Genomic DNA, 26,691 nt, shown 5'->3' with positions numbered 1-26,691 from the left:
CAGCTAGCTTACACTAGCTACAACATTTTCTCCTAACTGCAGTTATTTCAGCTGATTTCTCTTTGCTTAAACTCTTATGTAGTGTTTGAAACATCGTCTGGGCTCACTCAGAAGATGCTTCCTGATAACCGCACTTGTCAACACAGTCTCGTCCCCAGAGCATGATTTAGCTGATTGCTGCCCCCCTCCTCATGATGACCCTTTCCCTGTCACTCAGGGATGGCATTAGGGGCATGCATGTCATGTTAATAAAGACACTGAACCACATGTATCTCCCCACCACAGAACTAAGTCCAGACCTGTCTGGGAATACAGATCTCTAATTGCTTTTGCGTGGTGGTGCAGCAGAACTGTGCTTCCCAGATGTCACCTCTGCCAACCCTGAGTGCACGTCACTGTCAATAGGCCTGAGAAATCTCCCTAACAAGCTCGCCATTACATAAATCTGTGGCCTCTGTGGATATTGCACCGGAGAGACTGAACAACTTTCAAGGAGACTTTGTGTTTGATGTTCCGGGGCTTGATTACATTTTGAAAAAAAGAGAAACCCACTATATTGGGAATGTGTCCAAACAGTCTAGGTTTGCTAATTTTGTCATAGTCAATTTAATAGCATGGCCGTGAGAACGGGCGGCGATGGAATGAAGTTCCTGAGTGCTTTGCGGAGGGGCGTGAGTGGCTTTGACAGGCACGGTGAAATATGCTCCTCTGTACCTTTTTCCATTACAGGAGCAGGGACCAGAAATGCAAATCGGGGTCCTCTCCCGGGAGGTCATTAGAAAAGTGACACATCAAACAACTGGCTTCAAGTGGTGGACACAATCTAACATTATTGCTACATCACAGTGTTCATATTTTAATTTGTGACGTTATTATCGCAGCTTTTCAAACTCTCATTTTGAAGAAAGAGCTGTTTTGTTTTGAGCAGCTCTCCAGAATTACTGTTTGGATTGAACCTCAGCGCTCGCTTCCATGTTTAACATGGCAGAAATCCTTGATCATCAGATTAGTAACCACATCCTAAAGAGAGTGACTGATAGACTGGATCTGTCTCATGGCCTTCTATGAGGAGGTGATGAATTGGCTTAATGGTGAGCAGAGTGCAAAGCTGGGGGGTGAGAGGGGACATTAAATGACATGGTTTTATAGCCTATCAGCATTGTCATATCCGCGCTGTAATTTCAGCCTCTATTTTCTCTGCACCATAAGGCGGGTTGAATGTTAGGCCCTAAGCTCGGTTAAACACACCACTCTCACATACCTGGTACCTCATGATGCCATGTGTCATGACCAGTGAAGGAAGTTGATGTGTTGATTGATGTTTTATGGAAGTGTAGAAGACTCACAAACTCAGACCTCGTTAGTGCCGATAAACCACTCTCACTCTGGCTGAAAAATGAGAATAAGTGAGACATTTGTCATTACATTTTGATGATGATGACTTTTGGTGAACCCATAACTTTTCATCTATAGCCTCACAATTTTACTAAGCCCAATACTTTGGTTGAATGTTTACACACAGACAAATGTATAGCAATCACTCAGCCTTTTTGTCTCCACTTACTGTATCAACTTGGTCATCCAACTTTAAGTACCTAAGATCCTGTTCATATATAGTTTATCTTTAAAAAATGATACAAAAGACTGGTAACATCTAAATCCTCTAAGCTAATATGACTCGTAAAGGAGATGACTGTGAAAGATTTTGGATGAAGACAGACTCCAGTCATGGTTAAGGGTTTTTATGAGACACCAATCAGACATCAAAGGAAACTCAGGCAACCTTTTTAGATCAGCCTCTGTGAGTCTGATTACAGCCATCTCCTCTGCTGGCTGTTAAGTGATATCGTAAAGTTACAATATTTTTTTGCCGGTAGCTGACGAGCAAGGTTTATTAACCCTTTAAGACCAACCGTAACGCAAGTCTACCAGGACATATTCTTACATTTTTACATGATTTAGTGCAATAATTTGGAGTATTTTTCTTTGCTTTACACAAATATTACTCTTATATCCCAAATTTGTATGATACATGTTGACTTGTGTTTTAACTGCAACAATAAATAGCTTGAAAGTGGAATAAGTAAAAAAAAATTGAAATGGTTTTTAAAAATATATTTCAAAATACAAAAATTGCATAGTTTAGGGGTGGCCAACCTGCGGCTCAGGAGCCGCATGTGGCTTTTTGCCTTTCAGGTGGCTCTTCAATCCATTCACAATATATATATATATATATATATATATATATATATATATATATATATATATATATATATATATATATATATAGTTATGAGTAGTGGTGTGCCGATCAATCTAAAATATTGATATACTGATGCCAACGTTGGGATCAGTGTTGCTCAATGTTCGGGTGTACAGATACAGATACTTAAGTTTCAGTTTCTCTTCTCTAGTACGAATTTAAACACACTTACAAACACAATAAATCTCGCTTTGAAAGTTGGAAATGTATTGATTTTCATTATATGTCATTTCGTTTATGTGTGAGAGGAAGTGTGTTTGTGAGACCCTGTGCGTGACGTGGCTCTATGTAGTACCATGGTCATTTTCGTGGCTCTTGGTCTCTGACTGGTTGGCCACCCCTGGCATAGTTGTATCCCTCAGACTTATAAACGTTAAAACGTTGCACAACATTATTTGGAACCACAGGAAATTTATCTGGGTTCTGTGCATAAATTGCTTTTTGAGATATGATCAATTTTCAGTATTCAATAGTAAAAAAAAAAAAAGGTTGATAGTGCAAAATTTGCAACGAGAAGACATTAACAAAAAAATATTTATATATATTTATAATTGTGCAATCAAATGTCTAGATGTGCCTGATACCTATGAGCAAGAGAAAATTGTTTTTGCTAAGTTGAAGCTTCATAATAGAGGAACACAAAAGTCTCCAAATTGCGCGTTGTAATAACGCTTATTTCAGAATATTAAGTGCTGTGAATATCATTGGTCTGGTTTATAAAGATTTTGTTATATGCACTTTATGGTGGTTTTTTTTAAAAAAAAAAAACATCAAAACGCTCAGAGTTATGGTGGGTGTGTGAAATTTTATTGCAAACCCCAGATTTTAGATGCCAAAGGAATGTCAGATCTACCTTGTCTGGTTTCAAATCTACTGCAAATTGAAAATGAATATGCAAATCATAGCACTGGCACCCACTGGGCTCTATAGGATTAGAGCAAAGTGAGTATTTAAACGAGGAAAACTCCCCACAGATACTTTTAATATGACTATTTGTAAACGTTTAGCATCCATTTAACAGAGTGTGCTTTATACCGCCCCACTTAGAGGTCATCGACTCGACAAAGGCGTTAGCTTGTAGCAACACACAAAGTTCTTGTTTTGAGCTCTTTACTCTCACATCAGAAGCTGTAAACAGTGGAAACCATTAGGCTGAATATTTACCAGGTTGTTTTCAACACAACTCATTATTTGTGATAAATTAGCCGGCTGATTATAGTGATATGCTCTCATTTGTAAATGAGCGGGATGCACCTGTCAGTAAGACTCATTTGCTAATAACGACGATCCACTGAATAAGTAACGACCTTTCTAATTCCAGTTGACTTCTTAACCGTCTGCTTCTGTGAGTCTGCCTTTCCCTTTTGCTGCAGATTTATTCCCCTCTTTAAAACTTGTTTGTCATTGCTGTTCTTTCTGTGTTTAGTCTGCTGTCTAACAGGTGAACAGAGCCGGAGCGAGGTGATTGAAAATGAATCAAAAACTGTTAATGATAATTGATTAGTTCCCATTAACAGGGCTGGCAGAGTCTCGCATGTTGATGTTTTTAGATCATTAAGAGAGTAGTTTCAACAGTTTAGACTATTGGTCAGTGTGTTGTGGAGGGCGTTCCTTTTTCCTGATGTTTTATCATAATGCTTATGAATGGATAATAAAAATCAGGACTGCTTTCAGCCTTGTGAAGCCCCCAAAAATGGAAATTTCCACCATCTCTGTCATGAAACTCGAATGATCAGTGTCCAAATGCAGAAAGTTTCTACATCACAGTGAAAATATGCACCTGAGACTTTGCTTTAACACAGCTGAAGACTCTTTAAATCATAAAATGTTGAAGAAAAGGAGTAGCAGGATGGGACAACTGGTTCCTCATTAAAAGATACTGCCCTGTAACTTTAAAAAGACCTCATCATAATACCAGACAAGGGGGTTTGTGACCTTCAGCCATTAAACTGTTCTGTTAATTGTCTAATAATAAAATGTTTTTATTGTTCTCAAACCCTTCAGTATAATTGAATTTCACTCATCTCCTTTTTATTTCTGTCTTTTTGCTGAGGCTGTGAAACATCACCATTACCGCTCATAATGATGGTCTGGGATTGGTTTTTCTGGATTGCTGCTCCATCCGTCCATCCACCCCCCCACTCTGCTCCCTGCAAACTTAACATTTAAACCACTCTCATTACAGCACAGATTACAGAGGCCTATTGGTCCTCATTAGCGCCCACTGATCCTTGGCTGGGCCCATGTCCTAACATCTTTTAATTAGCATTCTGGAAATCTAATCAATGTAATAACTCAGAATAATCTCCCCTTTTGCACTTATTTTCTCTCACTCTTTTTATTCCAGGATGTTCTTGGCTCCGAGGCTGGGAGGCTGATGGAACGTGGCCTGTTTTCAGAAGCTGCCAGGTATCCGACGTAAAGGTGAGGAGACCTTGAAGTGCTCACAGTTGAAGGGCAAAACTGGATCATAGAGAGAATTTGACTACAAAAAAATATTAAACACAGGATGTAGGTTTAAGATCAAGTGATGAAGGTATTTGAGATGAGTGCAGTGATTTAGTAGAACACAATGCCCTCCCTGTACCTGTTAGTGACAGATGCAGACAGAGGGCTGAGTCTTCCTGTAAATGCCCGGTAAAGCCTTCAGTCCTCAGCCAGGCCATGTGCTGTGATATGAAGTGAAAGCCAAGGCGGGGTTTGGCACTAGACGGCCATTTTGTGTCTGGTCTGATGCACGGTTTCACTGGGTGTCACTTTGGCTACATATCAGAGTCGGTGGTGGCAGCGAGCGAAGCTGCAGGTCTCATTAAAGCATGTTTACCGCAACAGTTGCAGGATGAGCAGAAAACGGACGGACACTGTGAATTCTTAACACATGATGCCATAAAAAATCTACATATGATGATCTTTAAATCATTATAGGACGCTGATGTGTTATATCCTGGAAAATAGCTAAAAATTTTGAATTTTACAAACAGTGCAGCTTTCCAGCCGCTGTGACCAGCACCAGCGTGTGACAGAGCGGCCTATGGCCCATGCCAGCCTCGTGTTCACACACCTTTTGTGTACAGTAAAGTGTCGTTTCTATGCCAGGTATCCAGGGCAGGCATTTTGGCCCAGCTTTTGCAGAACTGACAAAGACACCAGGGTGTGATGGGATGCAGACCTGCCATTTCCCAGCAGCACTGGCATGCCCCTCGCTGTAGGATGATGAATAGTCACACGCTCATGCTTCACATTTGCTCACGCACTGATCTGACACACATAGTCACTCGTTCAGATACACGGTAACTTACAGAAACACCTCCTGCTTAGGTCAAGCACGTTGAGGCGTCTTATCACGCACACACACACAAGCACACAATCTGACAAAAACAGACGTCCTCACTGTAACGCTGCATTATTCAGAGCCAGGTGTAGGAGGAAGGGGGAATAAGGTTGTGTTTATTAGCTGCTCCCTTGGTGTTCTCTAAATTGCCTTGTTTGCTCGGCACAAGCACACAAACAGATGCTGTCCTCTCTGCTCTGGGTAATTCTCAGGGTCTCTGGGTATTTAGTGAAAGGCCCAACGTGCCACACACACACACACACACACACACACAGACACAACCTCATTTGTGCCTGTGCATACAGTCTACACATGCAAACGCACACATCAGACCCGACCACTTGAAAAACACATTTGCGTGCTAATTTTACTCTGACATTCAGGAGTACAGTTTGATTCATGCAAATAAAAAGACACTGTCTCCCCATATAATTGGAGGACCCCCATATAGCAGACCTCACAGGCCCCAACCCTCTCAGCCACACAATTTCACTCTTATTAAGAAAATCTGCATTTAGGAGGGACCAATGCTATCAGTCGAAATTAATCTGCTTTGACTGATCCCGAATGTGACCACAGTCATCGAGTAATTATTGTCTGGATGGCTGTGCACCAGCCTCATAACCACTGTCCGCCTCCTCATCCACCCTCCCCCCTTGAACAGGCCCAGTCTTGGTGTGCGAGTCCCTCTGCAGCAGGCTGGTTACAGTGGGTACGGCAGGCATGTCATTTAGCGCTTGATCAGTGAGTCGTGATTAGCCTGCCCTGTATTATTGTGATTAACGTCCACCCGGCAGACGACTGTCCTGTTGTCACCAGTGATACCATCTGATCCAGGGACTCTGGGATGAAGGCCAGTGGAAGAACCTGGTAGTGTAGCAACAAAAAAACTGCTCACTCTGATGAGCTTCTCCTAAATGCACACACAAACACACACACACTTCAACTTCTTTCCCGTCAGTCACGAAATCTAATGCATGTAACGAGAGCACAGCTTTTTCCCCGCGCAGCCATGTTTTGTCTGTGTGTCCGCTTGGATTAGTTAACCCACTAGCTCTTCTGCAGCCTGCGTGTTGTATAGTATTTCCATCAGGCCGCACGCCTTATGTCTCCGAATGCTCTGAAATCAAGAACCTCATCTTCCAACGGTCCTCCGTTTCCCTTCTCACACTTCTTCGGCCAACAGCAGATTTGACCGCGGCTGATTATAGTAACGAAGGCAGTCCAAGAGAATATACACGTTCTCACTGTACGTCAAATTAGATCACAGCAAGGGGAGGGGGTGCAGCATGCTGGCCCCTTCCCTTCTCAGTCAGTTGGTCCCTTACATAGACAGAGCAACTGAAAAACAGCTCTGTAAACCAAACTGTGGTTGTTTGCTCAGGGCTGCAGCACACATGACAAATAAAGATGTCCTTTGGAAGTTAGAGGGTTCAGATTAAATGGCACCAGCAGTTGTGGATAATATGAGATTTGGGAATTAGCATCACTCTTTAGAAAGAATCAAATTTAGAGAAAGAAACTTTTCTTCACTTAATTTTTTTTCTTTAATGCTAAATTTTGGGCTCAACAGTCCTTGGTTTGTTTTTTATAAAATTCTGGTTTTATTTATTGATGCAGTTTTCCTCTAAGCCTTTGTATGTGTTTCATTTCTCTGTAATTACTCGCCTAAACTCAGACCCCTTCTCATGGCTCTTTGTGCATCCGCTGGTAGAAAAGAGTCAGTTTTGATTACAAAGTAAACGCTGCAGCATCAGACAGGGTTGAGGGTGGTGGTGGTTGTGGGGGGGGTTACATGCTGATATGCATTCTATCAGGATGATTTATGCAAATTATGCACATTATTCCCGCAGGAATGTCTCTTCTGAAAGTGCCAGGATAAATTGCCGGAAATTAGCCATAAAATTCACTGTGCAGGGAGTGTGAGGTGAAGGCCGCCGCGGAGCCAAGGACATTGGGCCGCCGCGGTTACGCTTGGCCTGGCCTGCCTCCCCCATGCTTGGCATTCATGGCTGTTAAAGACCTCTGCTCAGACAGATACACTGAAGCCTGGAGTAGCACTCAGCACATCAGGAAGATCAGCCAAGCAAGTGTTACACTAACGGCCGCGGCTTCATGCTCTACTAACATGACAGATTTTCAGCAGAGGGAAGCAGATCTCCTGTTTTTTCTCCATCAAAATCCATTTTATAATCTTTTATTCCTAGAAAGTTTGAGATAGATTGAGATTCAGTGAAAAGACTGGATCACAGTCAGCGATGGGAGTGTCTTTATGTCCTTTTTCTGTTTGTTTTTATGCCTTTGTTTACCATATAGTTAACCTTGTACTCAGCGCATCCTAATCTTCAGATTAGAGTCTAATCAGAAATCTGTCCAGCAATCAGGTAATGAATAATAGTTTGATAAACAACTAGCTGTCAGCAACCACAACACAATTCAGGCTGTATGAGGCAGTTGCTGCTTTATTGCTTTTACAACTCTCTATTGGTCAGGTCTTTCATTTGTGTCAGGGTCTCTGAGAGTGTGTGTTTGTGTGAGTGTGAGTTTGTGTGTGTGCGCAGGGAAACAAAGGAGAGAGACAGTGGGGCTGTATGAAGTGAGCAGTGAGTGATTCACGCTGTTATTTTGTCATCTCATGTCTTTATTTCAATCTGGAAGCCAGAGTTAATGAATATCAGAGAGTGGAGATGAAATCCACCGCGCTTTAGCTTTAATGAACCCTGAGAGGGTCGGGATCTGCATATTGATCAGGACAAGTGATCTCCAAACACACACACACACACACATTCCCTTACACATTCAGATATACAGCAGACACAGAGATCCCAGCACAGCAAACCAAACTCTGATTTTTTTCTCCCTTTTAAAACAGTTAAGTTGAAGGGTTGTCGTGTTGATTGTGTCAGAGAGCGGCTAAGTCGTGTTCTGTTTCTTCCTTTACAAGATTCAGAGAGGCGGCTGGGTCACTGTAAGCTCTCCACTCAAACAGTGCTACATTATGTGAATGTTAAGGTCACAGAGATGTAAAGTTCAGAGCTGTCTGGGGATGAACTGTAATAGACTCAAAGTTATTTTTAGCTGTGTCTTCAAATTAGAAATACGTACTGCTGATTTCATGATCTGATCACAAAAAACGAGGCACTTCTCTAAAAGCGTTTTCCTTCAATATCTGTTTGTAATGATCAAACTGTGTTCATATTTCCAAGCCAGAGTGTCTTGAAGCAGCAGCACCAACACACATCAAAAGACTAAACGACTCGTCTTCATCCAGCATCCAAAATCTGATTTATTCTGTTAAAATATTTGCACAATGACAGCACCTGTGTTTGTTTACTCAGGCCCAGAGTGAATTGTTGTCATGGAAAAAAACAACCTGTACAGCAACAGTCGACTGCATCCAAAACAACATCACAAATTACTGCGCTCTGCCACACGACACGTTCCAATCCCAGAAGAATAAAAGAACATCAGATTACGGCCCAAAGACAGAGCCATCGGTAAACAGGGATTAGAGGATTGGGACCGTAATCTGATTAATATGGAGGCAGTTGGAATATTAGAGATGTTACCCAACAATTGTATTCCAGATGAGAGGATAATCACATGTTACTACGTCATTTATTGTACCCTGTTAGAGCTTTCAAAGCTAAACACGCTGCCATATGTTTACCTGACCTCCAGGCTGCCTCAGAGAAAAAACACATCCCACTATAATGAATTAGGAGCTCATTAAGGGAATCAGGAAAACATACAGTCAGAAATATACAGCAAGTGTTGTTAGTCTAACAAGAACATTGGCCTGAGTTAACTCCTATATTATTTTTAGTGATAACCTGAATTTCAGGATCAGGATTGTGGATTAGATATTTGAATGTAACAGCTCTGGAAACAAAAGCTCTTTATTTGACTTAACACTAAACAGGATACAGAATGACAACAGTGTGTGGAGACTGTGCTTTACTGATCAAAGACAGTGTTGGTGTAAACTCATTATTTATAAGTGTTTATATCAAAAAGAGTGCAGTAAATTTGTCTGAATTATATATTTATATTTGAGTGCCAAATTAATCAGCTCAAACAGGCGATAACAGTGTTATGCTTTCTATAATTTACCTAAATGGACCCAGAATTTGTGCAAACTTTGTTGACATACTCTGTATTTGGCTTCGGTTGAAGGTCTGCTTAGCTGGGATCATGGGCAACAATGACGAGAGGATCTGATTTCATCATGCGTCCAAATTAATCAGATTTTAGGAAATTGTGCTCCAAACTCTAAAGCCAAAGCCAAACCAAGTGAACGAGGTGGAGTTTGAGAACAATCTCTCTGTCACAGTCAAGACCTTGCAATAGTTTTGAAGTGTCAGGCTCTCATATAAATTGAAGCTGTTTGTACATCATCTCAAACACTTTCTTGCCAATGTAAAATACAGAAGGAAGATTGCAAGAAGGACATAAAAAATCTTTGAGCTATACAAAAACTTCCGTTGTTTCTCTTGTTTAGTGTGATACTTGTAAAATTAAAAACAAGCAAACCATAGAAGTTAGATAAAAACAGGAACCAGTTCCACCTGGAGACGAACTGTTAACACAACTGCTCCTTTATAACTTCAGATACAGAAAAAGTCTTAAAAAGTGCTCTGAGTATATAGAACCGGTTTGAGTGCTTTAGTTGTTTGGTTTTATTGGCCTGCGTTTTGTGTGCACAACACAAAGACAACATTATGCAGTGCTATCAGTCGCCTGACAAAAGTGAATTACCTCCCAGCAGTTGATTTGGAGCCTGAGCCGGTGCAGCACATATATCTCTACTCACACAGTGTATGACACAGCATGGACGGATCCATCGCCACAGTTTGGCCTCTTACTGATATGAGGAGGACATTTCAATTCAACACTCTTATGTATATTTTGACTTTCATGTTTATCATCCTTAGCATACATCACATCCACGTTATGAATAGACGCCCTGCTGGCCCTTGATATGGTAAATTGGACATTTTATGGTTTATGAAAAGAGGCTGTTTTTTATCTTCCACTTTTATTCATGAGCCCTGAGTCTTGCTGTAAACGCCTTAAAGACAGATTCAGCTTTATTAGACTCATGAATAAAAGCCATGTTGCCTATTATGACTGCTGGCTGTTGTTGGTGGACACTAAAAGAGGACTCGGGTCTCCTGCTTTTCCTCTCTATCAGACCTCAGAGTGCTTCATCACTGTCTGGACCCACACTAACAAAACATTTCAAAGACTGTTGTGTGCCTGTGACATTTCACCAGCTTGTTGAAGTGACTCCAACCGTCCCCGCGTTTGGAAGAATAAAAATTCGAAAGTCTTTTTCTTTAACTCATGTGTTGCTTTAGCTGGTCATGTTCACTCTCTGGCTGGGTGTAGATTTTTCTTTGACTATAAACAGATTTTTTTTTAATGCGATGGTCTGCTTGCTTTGGATGCTGTGTCCTGTTTTCCACACGCATATGGCTCTGTCTCTCCCCTGGGGAATCTCCTCTTCTGGACTAATGTGAATATTAGTATGGGTTAAATGCTCCAGTCATTTGTGCATTAATGCATGTTGCATAATTAATGCTCATTCTGACATCTCAGCTAACCAACAGTACAGGTGACACAAGTGAACATGTTTCTGAAGAAAAAAAAACGACTTGAAGTCTAGATGGACGCATTGTGAGCAATTGACAGGATTTTCAGCCCAGAGCTGCTCTGACGTTTCCTGATTATTCCCAGTTTTGATTAAGAGCTGCTCTGTGAAGATTCGAAGCATTCAGGAGTGTGATGGGATTAAACAGGACACTGTAATGACACTGATGTTGGGGGGTACTTGTCATACTTACACAAAGCTAAGTTGCTGGAGAAATAAACATAAACCATTCTTGTTCATGAGAAAACAGAGATAACATTTTTTTTTAAATCAACGGAAGAAATAAGCACGAGCTTCTTTAAAATTTGAAGTGATTTAATACCGCAAATATCTTTTTAGTTCTCAAAATATATTGCAATATTTTGCAAATTGGTCTAATTTATGGAGTTTTTATTGACGGACACCTTTCCACTTTTGAGCTAAATGATTTGCAATTTTTTTAATATAAGACAAAATAATCCTCTGCCTCTAGAAGATTTTATTATCTGCTTTTTAAAGCATTATTCAGATCCCTGAGGTTATCCCCAGAGTTAAATTTAGAAGAGAACTTTTGCCACATAACTTCAAATTTGTTGTTATAAAAGTTTTAATTTTAACTACACACTCCAAGGATTCAAACCAGTGAATAAAAATTTAAAAGTATGTGAAATACTTCAGCTAAAAGTAACAGTTCATTGTAGCTTTATGTTAACATCTGTTGCCCCTGTCCATGGTGCTGAACTCAACATGATGCACTGAAGTCACCTTTGATGAGTCAAAGTTTTTCTGGCCTATACCTCTGTTTAAGTGCTGTCTTAGTGTAGTTATATGAGCTTAGTGTATGATAAGAAACAGTGTGAGCAGCTCCTGGCCTGAAATCTCATCCCTGATTCAAAACTTCCTCCTGTCTAAAATTTCACATCGGTGTTCACAAGAAGTCTCTGCTTCCATCATCGAGATGTCTCAACATAGTTTTACAGTCTGCATGTTTTTGCGTGGACAGAGACAGGAGGAGGACAAAGGGCGCGTGGATGGACTGCAGCTGATGGCTGCGTTGTGATTAAAGACACCAAATTACGGCAATGAGCAGCGTCGTAATTACATTCCTTAATCACATTCTGGAGCTCTAATTGCCTTAACGATGTGTTTCATTACGTGGAGCCAGGTATTACAGTCGACAGTTTTCATGCACACTTGTTTTCGAATTAACATAATATAACACAGCGTCATGCTAATTGTTTTAATAATCACAATAATCACAATAATAGTCGCTTGAGTTTGTTTGTGTTTTTTTTCTTATAAGAGCACAAACATTTTTTTTTCACCCTTGTGGCGAAATTCATCCAAAACGGGACCAAGAAGAGAAAAGTTAGCGGTAGAGATGGAGCAAGAAAAAGAGAGCATTTTCTTATTTGGCTAGGATTAGATGTGCGGTAAATCACCCTCCGAAACTAAGACAATGAAAGTCTCATTTTATGTAGAGCGCTTCAAACACTCCAAATGCAAAATAGATGAAAATACAGTAGATTATTTTTTTCAACTAAAACAAAATTGAGTTAAAATCACTCGACTTAGATTCCCCTGAATGTCACACCAGATGAAAAACCAGAGTGTTTCTGTTGTTCAAAATATTTTAATAAAGCTTTTTTCAACACTGAAATACATACAAATGGCCCTCTTTGCTCATATAATAACTAAAGTATCTACAAATAATCCACAGCTTGACCTGACAACGCGATTTATCTGGAGACCTCGATCATTTCATGAGAGCAGAAAAAACGCAAAAGATACAGCAACTGAGAAAAATACCACAATGTGCAATGCAAGCGAAATAGTCGACATAAATACCCTAATTCATAAATTACAAAAGACATCTAATCAGCTGATAAACTTTGATCTAAAGTCTATTTTTTTTTCTGAAATTGTGCCACATTTCCCAAATAAGTGACTTCAAATCCCTGTGCGTAACTTCCAACGAAAGTATGGATTCGCACTTTAAGACCGGTCTGATTTAATCATCTGTTTTATTTAACTTCTGACATTCCATGTGCTCAGTCGAAAAGTTCATTTAAAACAGGCCTTTCACCAGTGAGTACAGCAAAGTTTCTCTTAAGTAAATGAAAGACAGATTGCGAAGAAATAAATAAAGGTAGAAGCAGCAGAAAGTGAGGATGGAAGGTGAAAAGTCGCAGGTTGTCAGGTCACCAAAATCTCCAAAGAAAGGATCCAAACAGAGCAAGTGATCAACAACTCTGTCACTCACAGGCCTACTGCACTTCTGTTTGGTCTTCTGTCATTCATACCAGCACTTTAAGGATGATTTATGTACACAATCAAGTATTGTTTGAACAAAAAAGCGCGTTTGAATGCATTTAGTAAATATTATAAAAGTATTCATCGGCTTTACTTCTTTGTCTCTAGCCTACTGACTTGGACAACAGCAGCCTCGCAGGTTCTCCAAAAGTGTTCTTAAAAGTGGTGTCTCTTCCCTCCTGTGCTTCTTTGTTAGTCCGTGTGAGCCGCAGTTAAGGCTTGTCAGTGCACTGTTTGCAGAGGCTGGAGCTGGCGTTGTTGAACAGGGCACATTTGTCGGGGCAGGAGGACGCGGTCACCCCGGTGGGGAAGGGGTATCCGGGCGGCTGCTCGTACGCGCCCAGGCCGGGAGCAGCGAGGGCAGTGGTGGCCGGTATGGAGGCAGCAGAGATTGCCTGGCCTTGGTTTAGATATGCCACCAGCCGTCTCATTTCTTCCAGCGCCTGTGCCTGCATGAGGATGTAGTTTTTGGCGAGCAGCAAAGTGGCGATTTTGGAGAGTTTCCGCACCGACGGGCTGTGCGCGTAAGGAATGACCGCTCTGAGCTCATCCAGCGCGTCGTTCAGATCGTGCATCCGCCGCCTCTCTCTGGCATTGATGTTTAGCCTCAGTATTTTCTGCTCTTTGGTTTTCTTACCTCCTTCGCCTTTTCCCGCGGGCACCGTCCGCCCGTCGGGCAGTAGCACCATGTCGCACCTGCCGTCGCTGTCATCGTCAGGACTCTGCTCTCCGCCGCTGCTCTCGGCCATGGAGGTCATGTTGGCGCTCTCGCCGAAGTTGACGCACAAAGATCCGGTGGGCAGACCGAGCGGTCCCCCTCTACCTCCTGCCAGTCCTCCCGGCTGGATCGGGTCCTGGTCGGCCTGGTCAAAGCAGCTGATGGGCGACTGGCGGTCCCTGGCTGGGAGTTCAATGCCGGCCGACGACCTGAAAGGGTCCATCTTTTTGGTGGACACCGCGCTGAGAGTTTTGTGAAAAATGTCCGCTCCTCCTCCGTTCAAGTTCATCCTTCTGTCCATAGCCGCGTGGATTCCGCTTCTGGAAACTCTTTGCGCGCGTCTGTGACTTCTCTCCCTGTGTTTGTCCGTAAAGAGTTTAGTTGTGTGTCACTCTGAAGTTGCAGGCTGGCCTGACTTGTCAGCTGAGGTGTGGAGACTAGGAGGAGACTAATAAGTGCTGCTCTCTCCTGCCTCTCTCTCTCTCTTTCTTCCTTGTCTCTGATTCACCTTCACCGGATCTCCGCGATCATCCTCGTTACGCACGAGACGCCCGAGTCTTTTTACATCATTATCTCGAGGCGGGTTATTAAAAGGGATTCGCCTATTGGGATAGAGACACCCTCTCCTCCTCTCTCTCCACCCAATCAGGTTAACGTTTTAATTAATGGCCCTTAAACGATGACAAACAATACCGCGTGCGCGCTGTCTCCCCCTCTGAGCGTGCGTAAAAGACTCCTCCAAACTGAGTTTTAGGGAGTCCTTCAGTTCTGATATAACAGAAGAGTGAGTGGTTTTTCCTTGACATTCCCCACTTTGTTTCAAGGCAAAAAAGTAAATGTGATGAGTGTTTACCATCAGTTCATCTCTTATTTAGTGTTTAAAGATGGTATTTCTTTTTGTCAACACACTTCCTTTTGACACAGATATAATTTGTTTTGAAGAACTCTTTCTTGATTATTGCTCTTTTCAAATCTATCCATCTTCTAAAAGCAGACAGAGAGTGTTAATAACTTGAGAAATGTGGCTACTGCCTCGAGTTGGTGACGTTTCTTCACTTTCAAAGCACCAGCTCCTTTCTCTTGTCTCTTGTTTCTCTGTCTTATCTCCCATACATGCTTCAATCTCTGTGATGTGAAATGTTCTCCAGAAAGAACATGAACTTCGATGTTCATTGTTATAGAATATCTCAGTCTTTCAAATCAAGAGTGGTCATCCAGACATCATTTACTTGTGCTCACACTGCCATCTACTGGACTCTGTGGTGTAATACATGCACAATTGAAATCTCCGCTCTTAGCATCAAAAAGAAAAAAAGCATTTATAGTTTTAGATAAGGTCAATAAAAGTAGAATTACATTTTTTTTGGATTGTGTCAAAGAAAATAAACCAGGCGTGTACAAATGTGTTGTTTTAAGTAACAAACAACCCAAGACAGTTGCTGGACACTTTAAAAAAAAGCCTTCCAACCTTTAATAAGGTGCAAAGAAAGTTTCTGATAGTATATTAGATGAGTTGCAGGGATTATGTATGACTTGTAATCTCATACTCATTCAAAAGTAACCCCAACAGATCTGTTCATTAGATTTCTTAGCAGCCATTGCCATGTGTCTTGAGGTAGTGGAGCTGTCCGTGGTGCCGACATGTCCTCAGTTTTCACCTGAGCTCTTTTCCATTCCACACAGGTCTTAACTAAACTCCTCAGGTATCTTCACTGCAGCCAAAGGAACCCAAAAGTACAATGTGGCTGAGTCTTGCTCAGAGAGAACATTGCATTCCTCCTCAGAAATCTCAGACACACACACACACACACACACACACACACACACACACACACACACACACACAAAAACAACATTTCAGTAATGTCTCTCCCCTGGCAGCCATTCGTAGATATGAGCTACAGAGCATTAAGGACACACAAAAACCTCCCTCCGCGTCCAAGTAACCATGGCTGGTTACCATGGCATGTGTGCTGCCCACTCTGAAGGTACCTTCAGCTGTGATTGCAAATGACCCTATATATTCAATCCGCAGTTGAATGTGGTGTGGATTTTTTCACCCTCAGAGATGGCATCCTGGCAGATACATATTGTGTTGTTAGATCAGAGCTGTGAAGAAAAGTCTGCTCAGCCTCCTCCAGTATGTCACACACTGAAGAAGATAACGTTTGCCAAAGAAAAGAGAAGAAGAGCCTTTGTTTAGAATTCATGTGCATGCTTTGATAATGTGAAGATGAAGAAAAAGAATGAGAGGGAAGAGAAATATGAGATATCTAAATGTTAAATGACTTTTCCATAACTGACACAGCAGCGATTTGGCTTTTCAGTATCAAAGAACAAAACTCAAAATAAAACATTTCATGTGGCACAGTTGATGGATCATATGCAGGATCCAACAAATTGTCAGGATGCAGGTAATGAGATGATGTACTTTATGTTTAGTTAATTACTCTGACTCTCAGTCACTGATTATTATATTTCTTCTGCGGTATCCTAAATTACATTTACCATCCTGATGCCTGTCCATTCTATCTTACCCGTTTACTAAAAGTGTCAACACCCAACTCCTGAATTTCCCATTGGAGATAAATAAAGTCTATTCTATTCTATTCTATTCTATTCTATTCTATTCTATTCTACTCTATTCTATTCTAATCTAATCTATGTGACCTTGAAACAAAACTGAGATGCTCCGAATGGCGCAGTTCAATAATAATATTTTGATGATAGGTGTAATATTTTTTGGCTGTGAGATGATCCATGTGACACACATAGTCTCTGCAGTCTCAGTGAAGCTGAGGTTTTGTCAAGCTGCAGTAAAAATGGTCACACACACAAGCAAGGTCTGAACATGATATTGGTTCCTCACATGTGGACCTGACTCTCACACTTTAAATTTCCTGGGTACAAACCCTAAATCCTAGAGTTGTATGTGGCTCAGTACATCAAGAAGATCTTTAATAACAGTCTACGTTTATTTAAAACCTGGCCTTTGAAATTTCTCAACCTAACATGATATGAGGAGTTTTGCACTGACTTGCTCAGATCGGGGCGTGACTGACAGGTGTGTTGATTATAGTTGATTGACAGGTGGACAAACATTTACATCATTTAGGTTGACTGAGTGTTATGCTAAGTTAGGATTTGTTATATTTTATATTTGTAAATGCCATCTTTTGGCTGCATAAATCCTCTTCTAAGATCAGTAAGTAACATCACTGAGATTACTTCCATGTTTTACACAATCTGTGTTGACATGACATGCCATCCTGTACAAAATCATCAAATTTCAGCATCAATATAAACTCAGTTTTTGTTCTGTTTGCACAAAGGTTTATAACCTCATCCTTATTAACCCCTCACAAGTAAAACGGTAACACAAATTAAACAGGTACAACAACCTGCAATGAGAAGCCTGACTACATAATAAAATATTCAGCACTGGTCAGGGTCACAAAGGGGTGAAAAATGTCCCCAGGAATTTTAGCTTGGGAATATTGGAAATTTCCAGGGTTTTGTCACAATCAACTTAAATGATTTATTTAAAAAAAAAAAGGGGAAATTTTGGAATTTGTGGAAATTTTAAAGGTTTCTTTTCGTATCAACTTGATTTAAACATATTGCATTAGAAATGTTTGCATGCATGTCTGCCTATAACAAGAGAAAATATTTAATATTTTTGCATGTGTCTAACCAGGTAAATGCAGTTAATTTCCAAAAAGTCCCATGAAAGTTTACAACTTTGAAATTTCCCAAAATTCTGGTTAATCAATAACAGGACAATCTCTTTGTGAATTATTCCATAATGGTGTCTGTAATTAATCCATAATCACAGACACGGCTCTGATAACTGGTTCTTCACAACAGCAACATTATATTGGTTCCTGTATCTCCCTGCTGGAGTTACTTCCTGCTGTAGCAACCTGTTTGTTATACATAGTACCTCACCAAATAACTGTCAACCAAAGCAGATAATAGATAAAGTTCTTTCTTCAAGGAGGAGAAAATGATACTAAGTTGCTCGCTTTTGTTATGGAAAATAAAAAAGAGTTTCTGTGTAGTCAGGTAAAAATCTTTGTTAACAGTTGTGAAAAAGTCTCTAAATAAAACAAAAAAATCATTTCTAACAAGATATTATTTATCCTCAATCTCACAACTGAGGCTGTTTTCTTATTTCCGTCTAACCATCTAAATTAAGCATATAGTGGATATATAGATAATCAAATGTCTTTAGATTGAATGATATTAATCAGAAAATGTTGAAGCCGTGTCTTGGAGCTCATCTTGAAAGATGCAGCCATATTGTTTTCCAATTAGTTGATATCTAACATTTATTGATTTAATCTTAATTTCAAGTATACACACCAAAGGCATTGAAATTGTAACTTAAGTAGTTGTCTTAAATTATTTATATCCAGAAGTTTGTTTTTATCATTGTAGGGTCATTATGTTGTACATAAAAAGGACTGAATGTTCACATCACAGAACTTCTTTGCAGCAACATCACAAATGTATTTGACCAACACTTGCTTAACACCTCCAAGGTCAGCCTCGTGCCCCTTTTTTACCAGCATATTTCAATTAGCACACATTTGCCCTCTCAGTTGAGGCTCCATGAGAGGCCATCAGGGGCAGAGCAGTTGAGGAGTTATGATCTAACGAGTGGCAGCGACAGTCACTTTATCCTGAGACAGCAAGAGAACACCTTCATGGCCAATCAGGTCCCGCTAATGAGACAAGATGGGCCAGGACGCTGCCACAGCCATTACAGCCACAGTCTGTCAGCACTTTGATAATGGAGCGACCACTGAAAGCTAAACTGTGGAAGAGTAGAGAGCAAGCAGCAATTTAGACCAGAACAAAAAGCTAGATCAGACACACAAAGTGTCTAAACCATGTCATACTATTTTTTGTACTTAAATGAGCTACATGATTTCTATTTTAAGTCTGAGGATTGTTAGTCTGCATAATCTCCACCAAAACGTAGCTCAGTCTAGAAGTCTGAAACCATATAATTGGTAGTTTCTCACCTTAAAAGAAAATCCAAATATCTCAAGTATTGAATGTATTAAAAATCATGGGTTGAAGAATGTCTGAAACATTTTAGTCAGTGCTTTTTCATTTTTCTACCACTGGAGGGCAGTCCATGACCTGTAATGGTTAGCTCGCCTGCTGGTGGAGGTGCTGATGGGAAACGGGAGCAGTTGAACATTCTTTACAGCAGCTCGGTGGATTTCCTTCAACTTTGAAGATTTTGGTTATCAGCGGAAGCCAGACTCTCAGGCTGCACAGACCTGATATGAAAATTAAATTCTGCTGCGTGATGAACGACATTTACACCCACCAGTGTAACTTATTCATAACATGGCTTTAAGGCTGCTCTGTTTATCTAATAGTTATTTAAAAGTTGCAGTGTAAGTTGGTGTCAACACCCCTTTTTAATTTCCAAACATCATTACACACACGGTAACAGTTGATCATACCCAAAGTGAATGTACTGATGCTGCTCTCTGTGTTGGATTGCCTCTTGAGGACTATGGCTACCTCTTAGTATTTCATTTTATTTTATATCTTATTATCTGTTTCATCACTCAATCTGATTGCTAATTTTCACTTCTCATTATTTTTATCATAACAAGACAAGGAAAATCATGCCTAACAAATATATATGTAAATCAAGCCCTGCATATTTCAACCACGAGTTATCAGATATATGCTGTCAAATCTGCAAAATTGAAACCTGATTTTTTTTCTCTGTGAGAGATATAAAAAACACAATTTCAGTCACAAAAAATTCTAGTAAATGTCTATTTAGCATGTTTCTGAAAGTGAAAAGTGTACGAAATTCAACACGATTTCTGCTGCTTTTAATCGCAGAGCTCTCATATCCACGAAAACCTTGGCTATCACCGTGGTGTAACACTCAGCAGTGCTGTGTGTTAATGCACCGCTAGGCGGCAGACTAAAACAGGAGGATGTTATTTCATCAAATGCCTTAAGACTCTTTCTGCTGCTAAGCTGTATTCATCAGTTCTGTTCAATGTTTTGTTTCCAAACCTCTTGATGGCGATTTAATCGGACATTTGAGTTCATAACTGCAGAGCTGCTCAGCCCTCCTCCTCATTTACATTCACACTAACACCGTGCGAATGAAAATTAATATGCAGATCAAATAAATCAAGGTTTAATATCCCTGTCATGCAAGGCCTGGTTTAGGTTATTGCGGGATGGAGAAAATAGAACACTCACTGTGGAAAAACAGCCATTTTAACAAGTTATACCTCTCAGAGGTGGAGCGAGAAAACATTATGTCGCTAGAACAATATGTTCACATGCTCCCACAACGAATTGAGGAGATTTTCCTGGAAACTGCCGACGGTAAATGCGATGCAGATTGTCATACTGTGGTGTAAAACTTAAGATGTGATGTTTATGTGCGTTATATTTAGAAGAGACTTCACAAACGCATTAACAGTACAGTCACATCGCGTTGCTGATTTTTCCAACTTTATATTAGAAAAGGATGGTCTACCATCAAACTGCTCTCTCTGACAACTGCAGAAAAATTATGACTGTTTCATGTTTTTTAAACGTCCGTGCAGCTGTAAGTGTGCTTTCTCGGTTCGTTTACTTCATACGTCACCGGCTCCGGGCTGCATTCCTGCACTACAGTTAAACAGCTGAGAACATCTCCGCTCGCTCACCGACAGGAGAAGGAAACAAAAGGCTGCTCGGTGGTGCGCAGATTTCAGCACCACAGAAGGTGGACAGCGCTCTCGGCAAGCCTGTACGTGTGTGAGAGTGTGGATGGATGGATGGATGGACAGCTCCCTGACACGTTACACTCTCACACTTTGCGAAACACACAGCAGCCATCACATGGAAGTCAACATTAAAAAACAGCGTGAGACCCTTGTGTGTATCCACTTTATTGTTGAAGGAGAAGAGGAAGGGGGAGGGGGTGCAGGACATGAATACAGTACCACAGTTTAAAACAACCCTGCAGTGTGTGAAAGAGGAAAATGCAGTTGTAAAAAAAACCTCAGTAAAAGATGTGAAGATGTGGTAATGTGCAGACATCCGACGTAAGAAGGATCATCTCTTGGCATTCACCGCGTGCCTTAATTGTAAGACATTAAATCAAGGTCCGCTGTGAACACGGAGAGACACAATCCGTTCGTCTGAGTGTGTATGTGTCGGTGTGTGTAGGTGTGTATTTGCTCTCAAGTGTGCATTCATTCTGCTGTAGGAAACAGGAACAAACGTCGTACTCTGTAAACGCAACTTGACTTTACAAATCTAATGTAACATGTGTATTTTTAGATTTGAGGCCTTTGTCGTGTAACAAAACCTGCATCAGGATGTCATGTTTGGCCAAAAAAAGGAAACATAAAAGAATCCAAAGATTCCCACACGTGTCCAAAGAGATCAGATCCTCTCCCGGTTGTTGTGCAGGCCTACCTTTTTAATGTGGAAAGAAAAAATCATTCACTATGGAGGTTAGCTTATGTGACTTAACCGCAGGTTGACTAGCGCTGGGCTAGTTTGCGTACAAAATGCTTATCCGTCCAGAGAGACTCATACTGTACAAAAAAAGACTCCGTGGGATTTTTTTTTTCCATCGACAGCTTGATCCAAAACTGCAGAATGCTTAAAAGTCCTCCAATATCCCACAGTGCACCTACAGAGAAGAAAAAACAAAATGCGTCATTAACTTCAAACAGAATTGCAGATGACAGAATCTCATATTCCACATTGACCTCTTTAAAAATCAGTAGGCGTCCATAAAACAGAAAAAGTCACTGTCCACGTCCGAATATTGATTTTCCTTGTCACGCATTTTTTTTCTCTCGACACACACACAAACGAGCCTGCAACTTCTACTTTCGTGTCACACATTAAAACTGCCGCAAATGCACACACAGGGCAGCTGAAGAGCCTTGGTAACTGCGGGTGTCCCGAACACAGCGTTATAGGCGTCCCCGCACGCGCTCCTGACCGGAACAACACGAGCCCTGAGCTGCGCAGCGCGAGCGCACCACCGACACCGCCTAAATGGGACTGATCTCTCTCCGTCCGGTCTTTTCCTCTGACTTTGGGATTAATGGAGCTCCAGCCAAACAAATGAGGCATCTGCCTTCAGCACAAGAGGATTGGGATGAGGAGGGGAGGAGGGGGGAGGGAGAGGAGGGGGTGCTGACGTCACCGGGCAAACAGATGTTCCTCTATATTACCGAGCGTCCTCCTCATGACTGCCCTGTGTCCTTGAAACTAGGAGGGAAATTGGCGACTTCCCATTCGGTGTATTATTCGCCTTCATTGCTGATACGTGGTAATAGTTATGCAGTTGGTTAGAAAAGTCTTCGCGCGCTCGTGTGTGTGTATGTGTGTGTGTGTGTGTGTGTGTGTGTGTGTGTGTGTGTGTGTGTGTGTGTGTGTGTGTGTGTGTGTGTGTGTGTGTGAACGGGCCGGCAGAGGAAATGCCAACAATGGCCCCGCAAATTGTGAAGCCCCCAAATCTAGCATTGGCTGTGAACGGTTATGCAACATTGCACTAGTCAAAAAAAATGAGAACACACGTGTACACTCACACACACTCACGCTCACACTCTTGGACTATGACATGCGCGCGCACAAACTGAGGGATGATGGACGGATGCTGTTTGAAGTGAGTGCAGGTTGCTTCAGAAAAAAAAAAAAGCTTCATGCGACGAGCTGCAGCTGGATTGTTGTCACCGTGATTGAACCTATAGACTGTTTTATGTTAATGACATGTTACGTGAAGCACGTTTTAAACATGTAAGATACATGTTAATATAAATGATTGTTTGAAGGCTGACAATGATATCAGTGCAGTTATAGTCCAAAGTCATATGTAGTGATGCAGGATACAGAGACCAAATAGACTAATGTAAGCAAAAATCTGCTGCGATTGATTGAAAGTCAGTGCTGCCCTGTCATAATTAGAGTCTTCCACCTGCTCTCAGGTCTGATCCTGTCAGAGCCTCTAAGCCCACTACACAGGAGACCCCCTCTCCACCTGACAGCTCCTGTTTTACCTTTAAATTTCTGAATCTGCCGCGTGAGGACCTGCAGAATGGATGTAGTATACAAGAAAAGGTGCAGGCTCGTAGATATGGTAATAGCACAGCATTACCCACTCGCTGTTACAGAGAGGAGAGGGATGCAGAAACAAAGGGAACGCCATTTTAGACGGAACGTCCCCATCATCTGCAAACCACTCCACTCTCGTATCAGCTGTAATTTTGAGCTCCATCATCATCAACAGCACATCATCATGTTTCTTATCCTTCGCTATCTGACCACCACAGGAAGACGACCCCTATTGTCCTTAAGCACGGCGCAGTGAACAAACGATGAGGCTCAGAAATGCACCGTCCTTTTTTTCATGCTTCATATTGATTATGCAACTGTCGACATTAAACGCTCCGTCCAACCCGCGGGATGTTTAATATCCTGTTTTTTAAAACCTAACCAAAACTGGTTTATTCCCTAAAGCCCGCAATAACAATGGCAAGTGCAACGTGCAGAAGGAGGAGTGCAGGACTAACATCTCTCAAAATAACCCAAATCCTGCTTTGATCGATTCAAAAGTATATTCTACCACCGCTTGACGTGAGATTTCACATCCATTTGATCAATAATGGATCAAAGAATCGAGCTTTAAAGTGAACGCAGTGAAAGGATACTCACCAGGATCTGCTCCACGCCATATGGTGGATCCCAGCACACGGTGCACTGCTAAGATTTATCCGTGTTCTACTGTTTTTAACTCTTCATTTCAGCGTCATCACCTTACTGCACATGTTTTCATCACGGAGGCACTGTGGTCACTTGTATTCCCGGTTTTTTCCCGTCGGTGTGAAGCGGCGGACGGGCAGAGTCCGCTTTGCGAGAAGCTGCTGCTACCAATGAGAGCGACGCTGGAGCCTCTGCAAAGCATGGCTGCGCTTTCTCGCCTTTTTTTCAAAAGAGGGCAGGTCGTTCTGTGCATTACAATAAAATCTCTCCCTCTCTCTCTCGCCCCCCCTCCTCACACGCACGCGCGTACACACGCTTTTATGCATACAAATGCGCGCTCGTTCACTGACACAAATATATCCTGTGCGCGTTCTGGAAAGTCCTCTATTCCCACAGCTTAATGTTAGTATTTGTTTTTATCTTTTACATTTTCATGTGCACTGTGTTAACTGCTCTTTCATTGTGCTGTGTAGCATTTCACTTAAGGCCCGCTGGAGCTTCTATATGCAGAAAATCCACACTCCATATTAGGAGTGTGTGCAATCGGATCGTCGCTGTGCCGGCCACAATTAATCACGTTTAATGCCGTTTGTCTTGAGAGGTCCATTAGTGCGTTGCACTTTTACACATCAGGCCCCTGGATTGAAAAGTACAGAAAAACAGACGTGTTTCTGTGCTTTTTTTCTGAGACAACACACATGTAAAGCTTATAATTTACTCTCTTGGTAAAACAGTTTTCCGTGCTTCTGTTTGCACACTTTTCATACGTATTGAATCTTTCTCCTCTTTAAAAAAAGGCAGAGGAACTTTAGTTTTCTTGGCTGCACTGAGGCAGTAATTGATTAAAGTAAGTGGCAGTCCTGCACTGCTCGTTTGTATCCCCTTCACTTCCTGCCGTGATTGACTCCCAGGCAAAGATCCAATCGAAAGCAGGGCCCCATGCATGATGTCACTTGAGTAACCTCACTCACCCTGGAACACACAGGCCTGCTAATGCCTGCTTATACCTCCAGCCTATTAATACAGACCTGATTCCAGCTTCACAAATATCCTGTTGGAGTTATTCACAGTGTCTTCGCCTCTTGTCATCTCATCCTCATCCTCCCCTTCCACAGTTTCACTCTGTTGGCTGTTTTTGTGTTTCACTCTGTTACAGTGTTAGCCTTTTGACGGCTGTAAGAATCCCACTCTGTGCAATGATGCAACAATTGTGCGTGATGCAACCCGGGTGAAGATAGCATTTACAGCTTTAACGTTTTGTCAACACGTTTGATTCCTTATTAAAGGGTTAGAGGGGAAAGTCTGCATCAGGGGGTTTGCATCAGGCTACATGTGGAGGGAAGTTTGAAAGCTGCAGAGAGGTGGAGAAGGGGGGTGCCATTGTTCCCTCTGAAACAATGGGAGCTGCGGGGCGACATGCAGCGGTGCGCACATGAATGGCAGGGCTCTGGGATGTGTGTGTGGGTCAGTGGTCGGGGTCTCCGTTCCTAAAGCCCCCTTTCCCAGAGCCTTACAATGAACCTGCACAAGGTCGGGGCTCCTAGGGGTCACAGGGCCACCCCCCTTTTGTCCTGCACTTCAAAACACATAAACATTTATAAATCAAGAGGCAGCTACTGGGCCCCTGGTTTTAGAAAAAAAGGGGGTAAGAAGGGGGAGAAACTAAGAAGTGAGGGGGAAAGAAAGTAGACTAGTGACTGCAGATGCAAATTCCATCATTTGGACAGAGGCTGGAGTTTGAAAAGTTGAAGTTGGGGCTCTGCGCGCACGGAAACACACGGACAACCGGATTTGGACATTTTATTACACTGCACCCCGTCCATCTGTTTCATCCTCGGCTGCTGGATTTGCCTTCCACATCTCTGGGATGGGATTCCTGTCGCACAGTGACAAGTTGTTTTCCACACCTCGGGACTCAAAGGAGGAGAGGGGGGTCTAACCCGTCTGCACGCCGCTGAACCGATGTGACGAAAGAGCATAAAATAATGCAGTGAGCGGCGGCGCGTTGTGGCGTTAGCTTGCACCAAAAACACACCGAGGCTGCAGGATCGAAACGACCTGCACGTGCAAAGATTTCATCACGGTCTGCACGTGAAGTGTGAGAAACTGAAACTACAGGAGACCTCGGAATGCTGTTTGCACATGCGTTGACAAACGGAGATTTTGAGATGGCACTAATCCCTAAAAGAGGCCTCCATTTGCAGCTTGGCGCATAAGACGCACTTGTTGGGGAATTAACTAAAAAAGAGCAAATGTATTTTACCTGAAATCAAATAATCTTACGCACTTAGCTAAATAACGCACATTTATTATATTTGTAAGGTGTTATTGGTGTTTAAGCTTCGCGATGCTCGTCTGTTTGTGAGGCTGTGTAACGAATTGTAGATAAGAATGTATGTTTGTATAAGAGACAGAGTCCATGCTGCTGCAGGCTGTCAGCTCTGCAGCAGTTAACGCTGTAGTTGCATCAGTTTAGGCAACGAGATGCTTTAATAACCGCAGCCTTTCTGTCAGCCCCCCTTATATTTTTGCATCATACATCAGGCCTCCCCCACCGACACACACACACACACACACACACACACACACACACACACACACACACACACACACACACACACACACACACACACACAAACTCAGTCCCACAGCCTAACGATGCTGCTCTTTGT

The 26,691-nt window shown here is 41.9% G+C and overlaps 1 protein-coding gene and 1 long non-coding RNA gene across 2 annotated transcripts; both read right to left on the bottom strand.

The window, feature by feature from the left end:
* Positions 1-12,831: 12,831 nt before the first annotated feature.
* bhlhe22 (basic helix-loop-helix family, member e22) lies at positions 12,832-14,828 on the bottom strand. Its single transcript, XM_074692942.1, has one exon. The coding sequence runs from the start codon at positions 14,556-14,558 to the stop codon at positions 13,752-13,754; it is 807 nt and encodes a 268-aa protein (XP_074549043.1). The 5' UTR covers positions 14,559-14,828; the 3' UTR covers positions 12,832-13,751.
* Positions 14,829-21,170: 6,342 nt separating this feature from the next.
* Positions 21,171-24,176, bottom strand: LOC141807872 (uncharacterized). Its single transcript, XR_012599871.1, has 2 exons — positions 23,972-24,176; positions 21,171-21,938 (listed from the first exon to the last, which is right to left on the bottom strand). It is a non-coding gene; the product is annotated as an uncharacterized LOC141807872 (long non-coding RNA).
* Between the last annotated feature and the right edge of the window lie 2,515 nt (positions 24,177-26,691).

The sequence above is a fragment of the Halichoeres trimaculatus genome, unplaced genomic scaffold (assembly GCF_033239565.1).
Source record: "Halichoeres trimaculatus isolate MK-OKI-2021-1 unplaced genomic scaffold, fHalTri1.1 fHalTri1_scaffold_18, whole genome shotgun sequence".
Taxonomy (NCBI): domain Eukaryota; kingdom Metazoa; phylum Chordata; class Actinopteri; order Labriformes; family Labridae; genus Halichoeres; species Halichoeres trimaculatus.
This window is presented reverse-complemented; position numbering and strand designations above follow the sequence as displayed.